Source organism: Myotis davidii, unplaced genomic scaffold, assembly GCF_000327345.1.
Source record: "Myotis davidii unplaced genomic scaffold, ASM32734v1 scaffold167, whole genome shotgun sequence".
NCBI lineage: Eukaryota > Metazoa > Chordata > Mammalia > Chiroptera > Vespertilionidae > Myotis > Myotis davidii.
Window position 1 is genome coordinate 750651 of NW_006300048.1, and position 14347 is coordinate 764997.

Sequence of the window (14347 nt, forward strand, 5' to 3'; positions counted from 1 at the left end):
TACCTGCTTTCCTCCGGAAGCAGAAGGAGCGGAAGGGGCACTTCCCGTGCCAGATGTGAAGATGGGGAACCACCTGGGAACTGCTGTCATCCACGTTCTCCCAACCTGGGGAGGGGACCGAGAGCGGAGGCCTCAGAGAGCAGGGCCTTCCACGGGGTGGCAGGCGCTGTGCGGGGTGCAGTGGTGAGGGACCAGGAGCAGCAAAGTCAAGTGAATGGGAGTTCCAGAGCCTGGGCAGGGGACCCTGTGAGTGGCCTTCCTTCTACCACCACACACAGCTCGCAGATCCCCGTCTTGTAACCCCCACCCTCTCATCCACTACCTCCCAAAGCAGCCACGCATGTGTGCCTGTGCAAATGCCCTAGGTCCCAGGGGCAATTCCCAGAGCCCAGGCCACATGGGAAAGAGGCCCAAGCAGAGGAGACTGGGACCCCCTCCACACCAGCTCCATCCGGGTGGAACAATAAAAGCCTCCCCACCTCTTCCCCCCTGGGGGTGCCAGGCCTCTCCTCCCCTCCTCTCACCCTGCATCACCCTGTCCTCCCACGGAGGGACCAGGGCTGAGTGAGCCACAGACAAAGGAAGTGGGCAGAGCCTGGGGACTCCTTGAGGCAGCAGCAGAAGCCCGAGGGCCCCCCTGGAGCCTGCCCACGAGTCTCTGAAAGGAACCTGAGGCTCGCGCATTAAAACCCCAGGGGAGGCCCAGACCCCTTGCTCAAGTGGGGCTCCCTCCTGCCCTGTCCAGGCCTCGCTCACCCTCAGAGATGTACTTGAGTTTTAGGCACTGGTCCCCTCGGGCCCCGGTGAAGTCAAAGAGCTGGCAGGGCCCACGCAGGCGCCCGCCGTGGGGCTGCTCGTTGGTCAGGGCCCACTGCAGGGCGCAGGGCGTGTTGTTGAGGAAGTAGACGCGCAGCTGCAGGTGGCTCTGCCCCGGTGCCAGCGGCGAGCAGAACATCGCCAGCTGCAGCCACTTGCGGGCTTCCTGGCCCGAGGGTGCCTCCAGCACACACGTGTAGAGGCTGCGGAATAGAGGGAGACAGTGGCAGGGACTGGTGCAGGGGACACTGGGATGCCAGCACACTGGCCACCCAGCTCCTGCTGTGCCAGAGGCCTCTGCGGGGGCCTCCACGGAGCCAAGAGAGCAGGCCAGGGTGTGCATAGGGAGGACGTGGGCAGGCAGAGTTGGTAGGGGGACGAAAAGTGAGTCACATGCAGTGACCATCAGAGTGTGGAGAAGAGCCCTCAAACATCTCGGCATAGGACAGTGGGACAGCGGGCTCAGGGCCACCAGGCTTTGGAAGGGCCCACAGATGGCTGGTCCCACTCTGGTTAATGGGTCGCAAGGAGAAGGAGAGGAAGAAGGGCCTAAGATCCTAGAAAGACAGAGCTGCCCTAGCCGGTTTCTCAGTGGTTAGAGCATTAGCCTGCTGACTGAAGGATCCTAGGTTTGATTCCCATCATAGGCATGTGCCTCAGTTGCAGCCTAGATCCCTGGCCCTGGTAGAGGCAACCAATAGAGGTATCTCTCTCACATAGATGTTTCTCTCTGTGTGTCTCTCCCCCTCCCTTCCACTCTCTCAAAAAAAAAAAATCAATAGAAAACCTCAGGTGAGGATTAACAAAAAGAAGGAAAGAAAGACAGAACTAAGGACAGACAAGAGATGGGATGGTGTCTTAGGGCATCCGAGGGGACAAACGTGCCCTAGGCAGTTGGGGGACAGCCCTGAACAGGGGCACAGGGTATAGACAATCTTAGAGAGACAAAGTTAGCGATGGGACAGGGCCCCTCCAAAAAGAGGGCTGGGGTGAAGTCAGGCCTCCTAAACCGGCAGAAAGACCATGAGGGGGTAGGGGTGCAGTCCTGGACAGGGTTGGAGTGACACGAGCTGTCCTACACATTACAACAGAGGGACCGAGAAGGGACACGGGGAAATAAGGGATTTGCAGGCCACCTGGGACAGATAAAGGGGCAGAGATGAAGATGGGTGGGCAGAAAAGGGGGGCAGAAAGGAGAGGCCGAGGGGCTGGTGCCCACCTGAAGTGGGAGAGCTGGATGCGACACTCATCCAGGGAGGTGTGGACCCCTGACTTCCCCAGGGGCTTCCAGTCTTTAACGTCGAGCAGGTTGGTGTTGCTGCTGAAGGTGCGGGCGTGGCCGGGCATTTGCGCACAGTGCTTGAAGGTGAGGGTGCAGGGCTTCAGGAAGGAGGCCCCATGGGGTCCACACGCCACCACAGGGCTCACCAGCGCCTGGGTTCGGGACAATGGTGGGCCATCCGACAGGTCCCACACCAGGATCAGTGACACCCGCTCTTGGCGGCCCATGGCCACAGCACCTGGGGAGACGGAGAGCTGGGATGGGCTGGACAAATGGACAAGCAGGCACACCCTGCCCCAGGGGAGGCCAGGCCAGCCTGGGAGGGGAGGTGGGATGGGAGTCCAGGTGCCCACATGGAAGGCAGTACAGATGGAGACAAGACAACTGTGAGCTGACGTGTGGTGTAATCCTGGGCCAGTCACCCACCTCCCATGCAGGGCCGCCGCTGGCCCATACAGGGCCTGAGTGAATGTGCAAGAAGTGGTCTTCCTCCACTTTCCCTTCCCTTTATTGGAGGCCTGTTCATTAGAGCAAGCACCTTAATCCCACCTGCCGGGAAGTTGTCTTTGAGGTCAACGAAGTCATACTCAAAATGTGAACAATTTTCAGCGTGGCTCAGTGGTTGAGCATCGACCTATGCACAGTTCAATTCCTGGTCAGGACACATGTCCGGGTTGTGGGCTCGATCTCCGTTGCGGGGTGTGCAGGAGGCAGCCAATCAATGATTCTCTCTCATCATTGATGTTTCTATCTCTCTCCTCTCTTCCTCTCTGATATTGATAAAAATGTATTTCTTTAATGTAAACAATTTTCAAAAGTAGGAAGGTGTCTGGCTGTTCCCTTCGATGCGGTGCCCTGTGCCACACGCAGTCTGAACAGCTCCACGCTGAAAAGTGAGCTCGCGGTGTTACCTGGCGGGATGAGCAGCGAGATGCCCGTGTCCCGCAGTATCAGGCAGCAGCCGCGGTGATCCACCTCTCGAGCCGAAAACACCAGCAGCTTGTGCATCAGCTGACGGGTGACGGTCTGGCCCTGGGTGGGCGTGTGCAGTTCCCGGTAGAAGGCGGCCATCTCTGACAGGACGGCCGGTGGGTACTGGTGTGGGGACTCATCTTTGGGTAGGGGAGTGGGATCAGGCACTAGCTCCTCTTGCCTGTCCGGCTTCCAGCTGGTCCGCAGCCAGCGAGGACAGTGCCATCGCAGGCATTGGACCAGAAGGAGGGCACTTGCCACCGGAATGCCCACCAGCAGCAGGAACTGGGCAGGTTGGAAGGAATTCTCATGGGAGCTCATCTGCCTGGTCACTGGATGCTGCCAGCTCCTCTGCACCCCTGAAACAACCAAGGCCAAGGGCAGGGGGTTAAAGGAGTCAGTGCCTGGCTAACCCTTTTCAATGTCGTAGAGGCCAAGACTTGGCGTCGAAATGCCTGTGATGATAGAGCAAACTGTCTATATTCATGCGCGCCCCGCACACCTCAGTCAGGGCAGTGCCTGTAGCACAGCGGTTCTCAACCTGTGGGTCGCGACCCCTTTGGGGGGAAAACGACCCTTTCACAGGGGTCGCCTAAGACCATTGGAAAACACATATATAATTACATATTGTTTTGTGATTAATCACTAAGCTCTAATTTGTAACAATGGAAATACATCCTGCATATCAGATATTTACATTACGATTCATAACAGTAGCAACATGACAGTTATAACTAGCAACAAAAATAATTTCATGGTTGGGGGTCACCACAACATGAGGAACTGTGTTAAAGGATTGCGGCATCAGGAAGGTTGAGAACCGCTGCTGTAACAGAACGTCACCATCTCTCTTACTCAGCCCACAGCAGCTCCTTGTGACCTAAACCTCAAACTAAACCCCCCTGAGGCAGAGAGAGCTGGTCTTCAGAGCATGTGAGTTCAAATGCACTCTGGTCACTGGCTGAGTGCGCTTGTCATATTGCTTAGGGTGCCTCAGTTTCCTCACCTGTCAGAGTAGCTACCTTGATCTATACGTGCTGATATAGAAAAAAAATCTTTATGTAGAAAAGCAATTCACCAGAAGTAGACATCCTCTGATTTCACTCACGTAAATAACGAAACTATATAGAAGTATAGATACATATTTATGGGTGTGTATACAGGAGTGGGCAAAAGTAGGTTTGCATAATGCAAGTAACGAATAAATAAATAATACAAGAACGAACTCTTTTGCGTACTCACAGCTGTACACCTCCTTTTGCCAAGGCCGGGTATGAATTGTAGCGAAAGGTCTGGAGCAGCGCTGTGCAATAAAAACGTAATGTGAGCCACATATATCATTTCACACTTTCTAGTGGCCACAGTAAGAGAGTGCAAAGAAACGGGAGAAATTAATTTTAATAATAGATTCCATCTTACCCACTATATTCAAAATAGTATCATGCTGGCAGGTAATCGACGTAAAATTATTAGGGCGACAGTTCACATCCTTCCTTCCCAGTCAGTCTGCGTTCCTTACACCCACTGCACATCACCTCGGGACTTGCTCTGGGTCCAGTGCTCAGTCGCCCGCCGCATGTACTGTGACCCTTGTCTTGGACATACAGGTCTGGGAGGGTACACCCCAGCTTTCCCTGGCCGTCACTGAAAGAGGAGAAATTGAGGGGTGGAAGGTGTGAACCAGTGCTTTCCATTTTTTAAAACTCTTTTTCTAGTCTCCTCTGAGTTTTTCACACCAGGCATGGATTTCCTATTAACTTTGCAGTTCTTTTTTTTAAAAATATATTTTATTGATTTTTTACAGAGAGGAAGGGAGAGAGATAGAGAGTTAGAAACATCGATGAGAGAGAAACATCGATCAGCTGCCTCTTGCACATCTCCTACTGGGGATGTGCCCGCAACCCAGGTACATGCCCTTGACCGGAATCGAACCTGGGACCTTTCAGTCCGCAGGCCGATGCTCTACCCACTGAGCCAAACCGGTTTCGGCTGCAGTTCTTTTTAAAGGCCGTTACAAGTGGGGGAAAATCACCTCTCAGAGTGATCGAGAGGCTGGCCTGAGCTCACATGGAAGGCATTCATAGATGATGAAGCGCTATCCAAACATGCTTGTTTATTTATGCCCCTCCTTCTGCCTGAAAGGTCGGAAGGGAGCTCGCAGGAGTAAGAAAAATTAAAAGTGAAAACAAAAAGAGAAAGAAAAACACAGGTGGGGCCTCCAGGGAGACTGGAATGAGGCGGAGCTGAAGCCTGTACTGACCCCCGGCTCACCCGGCTGTCCGGCTACACCAGCAGCAGGGCTTTGGACTGGGACCGCCTTCCAGCACCTCCTGCACAGATGCCTGCCGATCCGAGGCCCCCCAGAAATGGTGCCTCCCCATCCTCCCTTCCCTCTTCCTCCTCGATTTCCAACACTCTCCATTCCAGCCAGACTGAGCTCCTCACACCTCATTCATTCTCGCCTCTGGCTGTTGTCTTTCACCCCTCACCTGTGCTCCCCACCTGCCTCTTCTTCCCACCTGGACCCCTCCCCTCCTCCAGCTCATCGGCCCTACATAGTCTTGGGCCTCGGAAATCTCCCTCCACTGTTTTCCCCACTCAGATGAATATTTCTGAAGACCAGCTGTGTACCAGGCACTGAGAGAAGTTGTCTTGCCAAAGATGGCTTCGTATTTGGCTCTCAAGTACCTTCTGGGGGAATAGGACTCGTTCACTCTACAGTTGATTCCCTAGGGTCTGGCCTCCGTTTCTCCCCACTCCCTTCACTCAAACCAGCCACGGGGAGCTGAGGCCTCGCCCCAGCCTCTGCTCCTTCACTGCCCACCTGCTTCCTTCCTTCCACGGCGCCCATAGAGCCTAAGCCCCCTTCCTAGCTCCTCCCAGATGGGGGCAGAAGCTCCTCTATCCTGAGGACTGAGGACTGGATGGGTCTGTCTCCCTGTGTCCTCCTTGAGACTGTACACAGGGAGGGAGGGTAGGGCGCTGTTCCCTCTGAGGCCCCAGCTGTGCGGACAGCGCTGCAGGCCTCTCGCAGGGCACACAAGTGGAGCGGGTGAGCTGGCAATACCCAGGCCTGTGGGAATGGGGCTGGGCAGCAAGCTTCCCGTGATGTCCCACCCATGCCTTTGGGATCCTCCACATTAGAGGTAACTGGAATTATAACTGCAATTATAAGGGCTTTGTTCTGCACACGGCATTAAAGCGCTCTCCGTGGCCTCTCTCACCTGCAGCCTTTTGAGCTACTGTTATTTTTATTTCCATTTCACAGATAAGGAAGCCAACTTCTCTCCCCACAGCAAGGATGAGGGGACATTATTGAGACACAACTGGAGGCAGAGGGAGGATGAGCAGGGATGACAGGACTTCTAGAAACACTCCCTTTCTCTTCCTGCCTCTTGTGGTTCCCAGGCCTCTTTTCCATTTCTAGCAGAGATGACGTTGGAAGAGAAAGAAATGAAAATAAAGTACAACTAACAGAAGGAGCCAAAGGCACATCCTCGGTTCCGCACCCCCACCCCTGCCCATCGAGGTACCAGTGGCCGGGGCTGGGCCAACCAGAGTGGAAGAAGGGTGAGGCTCTGCTGTTTTATAACAACCGCCTTCCTGGGCCTCCAAAGACCAGAGTCCAAGTCCTCTCCACCCCACTGTGGCTCAGCAGAGCCTCTTGCCCGGCCTCCCCACCTGGAGCAGTCGGTATGTACTGACCCCCGAAGCCCTCTGGGCTGCCCACCTGGATCCCATTCACTGCCCGGCCTGGAGCGGGTGAACTCCTCCCCAGCTCAGCCCCGTCTCCCAGGCTGACAGCTGTCTCCAGGCCTCAGCCCTCTTCATCCTCCTTCCCCAGGAGGGTCCTGAACGGACAGCACAGCAACCAGCTCGATGGAGACCGGAGCTTCCCAGCCCCGCGCCTGACTCCTTACTATCCTCGCCTCCAGTGTCTCGCCCTAGACCCAGCTCCCCACGACGAAGGTCCTGGAATGCTACCATGGCCTGTCCCTAGGGAGTCACTCCTCCCTCGCGAAGATCCAGGCCCCTGCTGCAGAGCTGAGGAAACTCTCAGCCCCTCCCGCAGGCACTGGTTCTTACCACACCCACTCAACCCTGACAGATCTCGGCGACTGAGGGACATAAAAAGTTCCAACATGGCCGAAACCGGTTTGGTTCGGTGGATAGAGCGTCGGCCTGCGGACTGAAAGGTCCCAGGTTCAATTCCGGTCAAGGGCATGTACCTTGGTTGTGGGCATATCCCCAGTGGGAGATGTGCAGGAGGCAGCTGATTGATGTTTCTAACTCTCTATCTCTCTCCCTTCCTCTCTGTGAAAAATCAATAAAATATATTTTTTAAAAAAAGTTCCAACATGGATGGCTCCAAACCTCAGTGATGGGCAGCATTCATCAGCAGAGCACACCTGTCCACAGTGCATAGCATCACCCCATGGTCCTCACACCCACTGGGCAGTGGCCGTCTCCCACGCCCCTCCATCCTCGCCTCCTCCAGCAGAAGGTCTCAACTCTGCAGGCTTGGCTGAATAGCCTGACTCTTCCCGTGAGCCCTCAGGGGCCCCACCAAATGCCCACCCAACCCCAGCTGCCCCAGGGCGGTGCTCACCTTAGCAGGCAGGTGCTCCCAGTGGCTGCCAGCGTACCTGGGAACAGTAGTTTCTTCTCTGAGAAAAAGAGCGGTCAGCCAGACCCTGTCACCATGCCAGCAGACAGTGTGGTGGGCGGGGAACCAGGCAGGAGTGGCCCATGCTTCCCGGCAGAGACCCGCCTCCCAGCCACCCTCCTTTGGGGGGGTGGGGAGCCCATCCCTGTCTGTTGGCAAAGTCCAGCTGAGGTCAGGGAGCCGAGGAGCCCGAGGAGTCAGGGGACTTGCCAGTTAGGTCTGGATGGGAGGGGACAGAGAGGAGATAACCTGGGTACAGGCAGCAACGCCTGGTGCAGGAGAACGCCCTCCCTACAGTGCCCTCTGCTGGTGAGTGCCCTGCCCCAGCCAGAGGCTACTAAAATGGCAGAAGGTTAGAGGATGGAACCTTAACCAGAGCCCCTCAAACTATAATGTGCACATGAACCATCTAGGGACCTTTTTAAAAAAATATGTTTATTGAGAGAGAGAGAGAAAGGGAGAGGGATAGAGAGATAGAAGCATTGATGAGAGAGAAACAGCAGCGGGCTGCCTCCTGCACGCCCCTTAGTGGGGTGGGGATCAAGCCTGCAACCCGGCCATGTGCCCTGACCAGGAATCGAACCGACAACATCTTGGTTCATGGGTCGATGCTCAACCACTGAGTCACACCAGCCAGGCCCACCTAGGGATCTTGTTAAAATTCAGGTTCTGGTCCCATTGGTTGGGGTTGGGGGTGTGAGATTCTGCATCTCTAAGGAGCTCCCAGGTGCTGCCAGTGGGATGACAGAGAGAGAGAGGCACAGAGTGAAAGAGAGGCACAGAGAGGGTTAATGAATCGCAATTTGCTGGTGGCATTGGGGTGGACCCATACCCCGCCCACACTCCGGGCTGGCAGGGACACAGGGAGAGTGGAACTTCAGGCTGTTTGCCACCCGAGTCCTTCCTGAGAAAGTCCATCTAGGAAAGGTGGTGGCGCTGGAATGAAAGCTCCCTGTGAAAAGGGATTTTTAAAGCTGTTTGCTGCTGTGTCCTCAGCTCCTGGCACAGCCTGACCCAGACCAAGTGTTCCACAGAGACTTGCTGACTGAATGAGTGGACCAGCTAAGAGAAAAGATGCATTTTGGATCCAGACCCACCTGCCAGCTAGGTCATCGTAGGCCAGGATCTCAACCTCTCTGAGCTGAACCCCTTGTCTGACAAATGCAGACCATGTCTATCTTGTGAGGGATGATCATTGTCATTGTTGAGCTAATAAGTCTAAAGAGCTCGACACAAAATGGGTGCTCAGTGCGTGGTAACTGTTACAGCCATGGCCTGGCCTCCTGCAACTGAGGGACCACTGCAAACCCCCAGCCCCCCAGGTATTGTCTCCCCTAAAAAATAGGTAACTGCCACTTTCATCTCAGTTAATGATTCTCTAGCTTCTGACTGCAACCCCACCCCTCTGCTGCCTTCCGGGGCAGGCGGCGGACCCCCATGTGGTCACAAGATGGCCGGCGGTCGGAGGTGAGAGCGTGGGATAAACAGCTCCCAGGGTCCCCAAAGTCGAGAGGTGGGCAAAGGAAGGTGGAGAGCAGCCAGCCTGGAAGGGGACCTCACACCTAAAGCTCAAGCAAGGGACAGTGAGTGATCAGAAGACTGATGGGATGAAAGGGGAGCTGTCAGTCTTTCCCGGGAAAAGTTCTTTTCTTTTTTTTATTGCTTAAAGTATTACAAAGGGTATTACATATGTCTTTTTTTTTTTTTCCCTGCCCGTCTGAGTCACATGGAAGGCTGTCTCCTCAGAGTCATAAAGCTCTAGGGCAGCGGTTCTCAACCTGTGGGTGGCGAACCCCTTGGGGGTCGAACGACCCTTTCACAGGGTCACCTAAGACCATCGGAAAACACATATATAATTACATATTGTTTTGTGATTAATCACTATGCTTTAATTATGTTCAATTTGTAACAATGAAATTGGGGGTCACCACAACATGAGGAACTGTATTAAAGGGTCGCAGCATTAGGAAGGTTGAGAACCACTGCTCTAGGGGCTTGTGAAAGACCTACCAAGCTTGACGCCCAAGCCAGGAAAGGCCCTGCCGACCAGCAGGCTACAACCAGGGGCTGTGTCCATGTATCATGAATTCATTCTCAAAATGGCACTTGGGTTCCATCTCAGTTACAGGAAGGTTCTAGAGACATCTGAGGGTCCCTTCCACCCCTGTGGACACAGAGCTGCTTCACGGGATGCAGCTGGGACTGATCTGTCTCAGGAGATGGGGCTCTCACAGAACCAAAGCTTCAATCACCCATCAAGGGGCCCTCCCCAGAGGCCACAACCAGCAGACCAGGGGACCCCGGCCAGAGAGAGCCCTTCAGGGCCATGCAGGCAACAACCTGGGCTCCCCAGCCAAAACCACCACCCTTATCATTGGTGAAAGGCGGGCCCCTGGGAGCCCTACGCTGCCCTTTCCCTCCCCCACCTGCCTCTGCCTTTCACACATCGTCCGTCCAGTACCCAGCCTGGGAGGTGTTGCCTGAGGTAAGGGGAACACAGGCCTGAGAATGGGGATGCACTGGGAATGGTGGAGAGCAGGAGAAAAGAGGTGGGGTGGGAGGGGGGCCTCCAAAGCTGGATAGAACAATAGAAAGCACAGAGATAGAGAGACAGGAAGGCAGAAGATGAACAAATAGACAGTGGGGAGCAAAAACAGATGAATCAAAGGATGCACAGGCAGGCAGGGTGGTCAGTCCTGTCCCCGGAACCCCCAGGACGTGGTCAGGGCCCTTGACAGGAGAGTATGGAGTGGGCAGTCAGTCACCCCAGAACACTGAGAATAACCACCGGTTTTTCCCTTTCAATCCTGTCTATCATGGAGGGGGGGAGGGGCTGACATATCAGGTGCAAATGAGAAGAATGATAGGGTGGGGCCTTGGTTGGGAGAGGGTCTGTTCATCGTCCCATGTGGGAATGGCCTCACAGCAACATGCAAATGAGCGTGCAGCAAATAAACGATCAGGGGGCTGTTTCATTGCGAAGGTCAGGCCACAGAAATCGGGGCGTGTGTGTTTGTGGCACCGAACCTCTGGAAGAGGATAGATGTAGGGAGACTCTCCCCCAGCCCCTGAGGGGGAGGGGAGACCTGAGGCTTCAGAGAAAACATCCCCCAGTGTCACTCCGCTGAGTTGCGTTCAGGCAGGTCAGGCTGGGCGGGCCCTGCACGTGCCCGTCTGGCCCAGGAAGATAAGCCCAGCAGATGGGCTGGCCCATTGTTGACTAGGAAAGACCCTCAGGGATCTTAGGCTCCCTTCGGGTCCGTTATGTCAGCTTGTTGAGTTCAGTCTAAGACACTGTCCCCGTCGAGGGCCTGGCCAGGTGCCGCCTGCCGTGGGAGGTACAAAAGATGGTCACGCGTGGGTCTGAGCTCCAGGATTCAGATCCGCGTTGCAGGAGAGGAGGCTTTAGCTCAGAAGCCGTTATCAATACCGGACAGTATCCTCCGAGTGCCAGAGGAGAGGGGTGGGAAAAGCAAGTCCATGGAAACCAGAAGAGGGGCTGGGCAGTGAGGGCCCACAGGAGAAGGATGGGAGGTGTCCAAGCAGGGGCCATAGCCTCCATGCCTAGACCTCCTATGGGGGGCGGGGGGTGGTGCTCAGACCAGGGAATGGTGTCAGACGGAGGAGGAAGCAGATGAGGGACACAAGGAAAGGTCTAAGGGGAAGGCTCACCGTTAGCATGTTCTCTGCACCCCCTCCTGCCCCCTAGATTTTGCCTCCTGGAGGAGAATGTGGCCTCAAGGGGCCATCTTTGTGGCCCTGCCCCTCCTGGGGCCCATCCTGGTCTGGCTCCTCGCCCCTCACAGGATGTCTGGCTGGTGTGACAGCCCGAGGAAACTGCCCTGGTGCCCACCCCACAAAATCTTGCTGCTTGTGTGGACCGCCATCTACTCTATCATAGGGTGAGCACCCGCTTCTCTTGCCCCGGGCTTGGTATCCACTGGGGTGGGAACAACCCCTGCCCCTGAACTACTGCTGCACACTGACCTCCAAAGGGATGGCGCCCAGCCTGCCTCTATGTGGTCCCTCTATGCCTGCCTAGGATTCCAGCCAGTCCTCTCCAAGCCTCCCCTGCCTCACCCACCTCACCATGCCCACTGCCCCCACCGTCTTCTCCCAGCCATCAAAGAATGCCTAGACATACCCACCCTCATTTCAGCCCACAAGGGGTCTCTCTTTGTAACCAGGAGCCCTTATGGCAGAGGGCTTCCTCCATTTCCCATGGAACATCCGCCTGTGAGCATTCCTACCGCCATCTCTTCACAGCTATGCCTCCTACCTGGTGTGGAAGGACCTGGGAGGGGGCTTCGGGCGGCACCTGGCCCTGCCTCTCGGCCTCTATGCTGTGCAGCTTGCCATCAGCTGGACCGTCCTGACTCTCTTTTTCGCAGCCCACACCCCTGGTCTGGTAAGGTGCACAGAGCTCAGCAGTGGGAGTAAGGCAGGAGCAGGTCAGTCAGGGGCAGGCAGGTCAGGTGGGCAGACTGCGAGCTCCAGTGGAGTACACAAAGCCCAGGAACTGGGCTCAGGGGGTCCAGGGTGCTGCAGAAAGGTCGGGGCCCCGGGTCTCAGGCCAGCCTGCCTGACCACCCTGCCCCCTGCCAGGCCCTGCTGCACCTGTTGCTGCTCTACGGGCTGGTGGTAACCACGGCGCTGATCTGGCACCCCATCAACAAGCTGGCCGCCCTGCTCCTGTTGCCCTACCTGGCCTGGCTCACTGTCTCCGCTTCCATCACCTACCGCCTGTGGAGAGACAGTCTTTGTCCAGAGCACCAGCCTCAGCCCGAGGTGGAGAAGAGCGACTGAGGCACCGGGGCACAGGGAAGGAGGGGAAGGCCAGGGAGGGTGGAAGAGACTGCAAGCAGGCTGGGGGATCTGGGGGGAGTGGGAGGTGGCCAGGCATTGACGAGTCCCTGAAGGTGATTCACCCCAATGCGGCCACTGTCCTCACTCCCCTGGTGCCAGTTTTCATTAGAATTCAGAGAAATGGGAAAGAGGAAAGAAACTTATTTTACACTTAATAAAAGATAATAAATCCTATATTAATAAGTATTAATTTAGTAATATCAATTAATAAAACGCTGAGACTAACTTTGGAGATGTGATATGAAGGGCATGTTTGAGTGAATGATGTCTAGGGCCACAGAGTGGAATAGAAGTGTGTGCCTGTATATAAGTGTGCACATGTGAAGGAATGTATGAACGTATGTATGAGGAGGGTGACATGCCATCTCTACTCCACTCCCATGCCCTCCCAAATCTGACCCCAAAATGTAGACTTTGATTTTTAATTACCTGAAAAAAATCTTTTTGGAAAGTTGAATAAAAGCAAAACAGAAAAGTAAAAAAGAATAATAATTTTACATGTCAAGTTTATATATTTTATTAAATATTATATTAATCACATATTATATTACATATCTCATAATTATAATTTACTTAATAACTTATTTTAATTAGGATATTATATTAATTATGTTAATTATGTTAATTATATTAATTACCATATCCTATATAATAAAAGTCTAATATGCTAAGTGTCCAACCATTTGTTGGACCGTTTGACCATTCACTATGACATGCACTGACCACCAGGGGGCAGATGCTCCAATCAGTAGGTTAGCTTGCTGCTGGTGTCCGGGCAATCAGGACTGGAGAAGATGGGCCAGACTCTCCCTGGAGCCCTCCTGGGGTTTCTCCCCAGCCCCAATCATGCACCAGTGGGATCCCTCAGCCTGGCCTGCACCCTCTTGCAATCCAGGACCCCTTGGGGGATGTCGGAGAGCCAGTTTTGGTTTTGGACCGATCCCTGCAGGCCAGGCTGAGGGACCCCACCAGTGCACGAGTCTGTGCACCGGGCCTCTTGTTTAATATATAATAGAGTTATAAGATATATTATATTATACAATACAGGCCCAGTGCACGAAATTTGTGCACTAAGGGGCGGGGTGTCCCTCAGCCCAGCCTGCACCCTCTCCAATCCGGGACATCCCTCTCCAATCTGGAACTGCTGGCTCCTAACCACTCACCTGCCTGCCTGCCTGATCGCCCCTAATCGCCTCTGCTTGCTGGCCTGATCGCCCTTAACTGCCTTCCCCTGCTGGCCTGATCACCCCTAACTGCTCTCCCATGCCAGCCTGATTGCCCTTAGCTGCCTCTGCCTCAGCCTCCACCACCACCACCATGGCTTTGTCTGGAAGATGTCTGGTCTAATTAGCATATTACCCTTTTATTAGTATAGATTATATATGCCGTACTAAGGCCTTTTGTGACTAATATAAGTAATATTATAGATCATTTTTTGTTTTCATATACTCATATTGTTAGTTTTTTACATCAGTTAATAACTATTATAATAAGAAATAAATGTTGTTTAAAAAAAACAAAAAGGAAGAGATTTAAGGCTCTGGTGTGACGAGTGAATTCAATAGGAGCTTCTTGTCCAGCCTTCTCTCTTGCTTCTCTCTTTCTACACCTTCTCATTGGCATTTTTATTTTCATCTTTCCCGCCTCTTGTTTTCATCTCCTCTTGTTTTAAAGCCCTAATGGTAGCAGGATATGACTGCTGCTGTGGCTACCTGCCCAAATCCTAAACAAGGCCCGGGGGAGTC

At 54.2% G+C, this 14347-nt stretch overlaps 2 protein-coding genes across 2 annotated transcripts in view; one reads left to right on the top strand and one right to left on the bottom strand.

Moving 5' to 3' along the window:
- UNC5CL (unc-5 family C-terminal like) overlaps positions 1-7788 on the bottom strand; it is a 12380-nt gene extending 4592 nt beyond the window's left edge. The window contains exons 1-7 of the mRNA XM_006776309.2: positions 7680-7788; positions 4490-4714; positions 4313-4373; positions 3010-3429; positions 2036-2336; positions 757-1019; positions 4-105 (exon numbers count right to left, since the gene is read on the bottom strand). Coding sequence (XP_006776372.1) covers positions 4-105; positions 757-1019; positions 2036-2336; positions 3010-3391 — 1048 coding nt within the window. The 5' untranslated portion in view covers positions 3392-3429; positions 4313-4373; positions 4490-4714; positions 7680-7788. The remainder of the gene's footprint in view (positions 1-3; positions 106-756; positions 1020-2035; positions 2337-3009; positions 3430-4312; positions 4374-4489; positions 4715-7679) is intronic.
- Positions 7789-10138: 2350 nt separating this feature from the next.
- TSPO2 (translocator protein 2) lies at positions 10139-12834 on the top strand. Its single transcript, XM_006776310.2, has 4 exons — positions 10139-10221; positions 11446-11638; positions 12003-12144; positions 12342-12834. The coding sequence occupies exons 2-4, from the start codon at positions 11466-11468 to the stop codon at positions 12540-12542; spliced, it is 516 nt and encodes a 171-aa protein (XP_006776373.1). The 5' UTR covers positions 10139-10221; positions 11446-11465; the 3' UTR covers positions 12543-12834.
- Positions 12835-14347: the final 1513 nt, after the last annotated feature.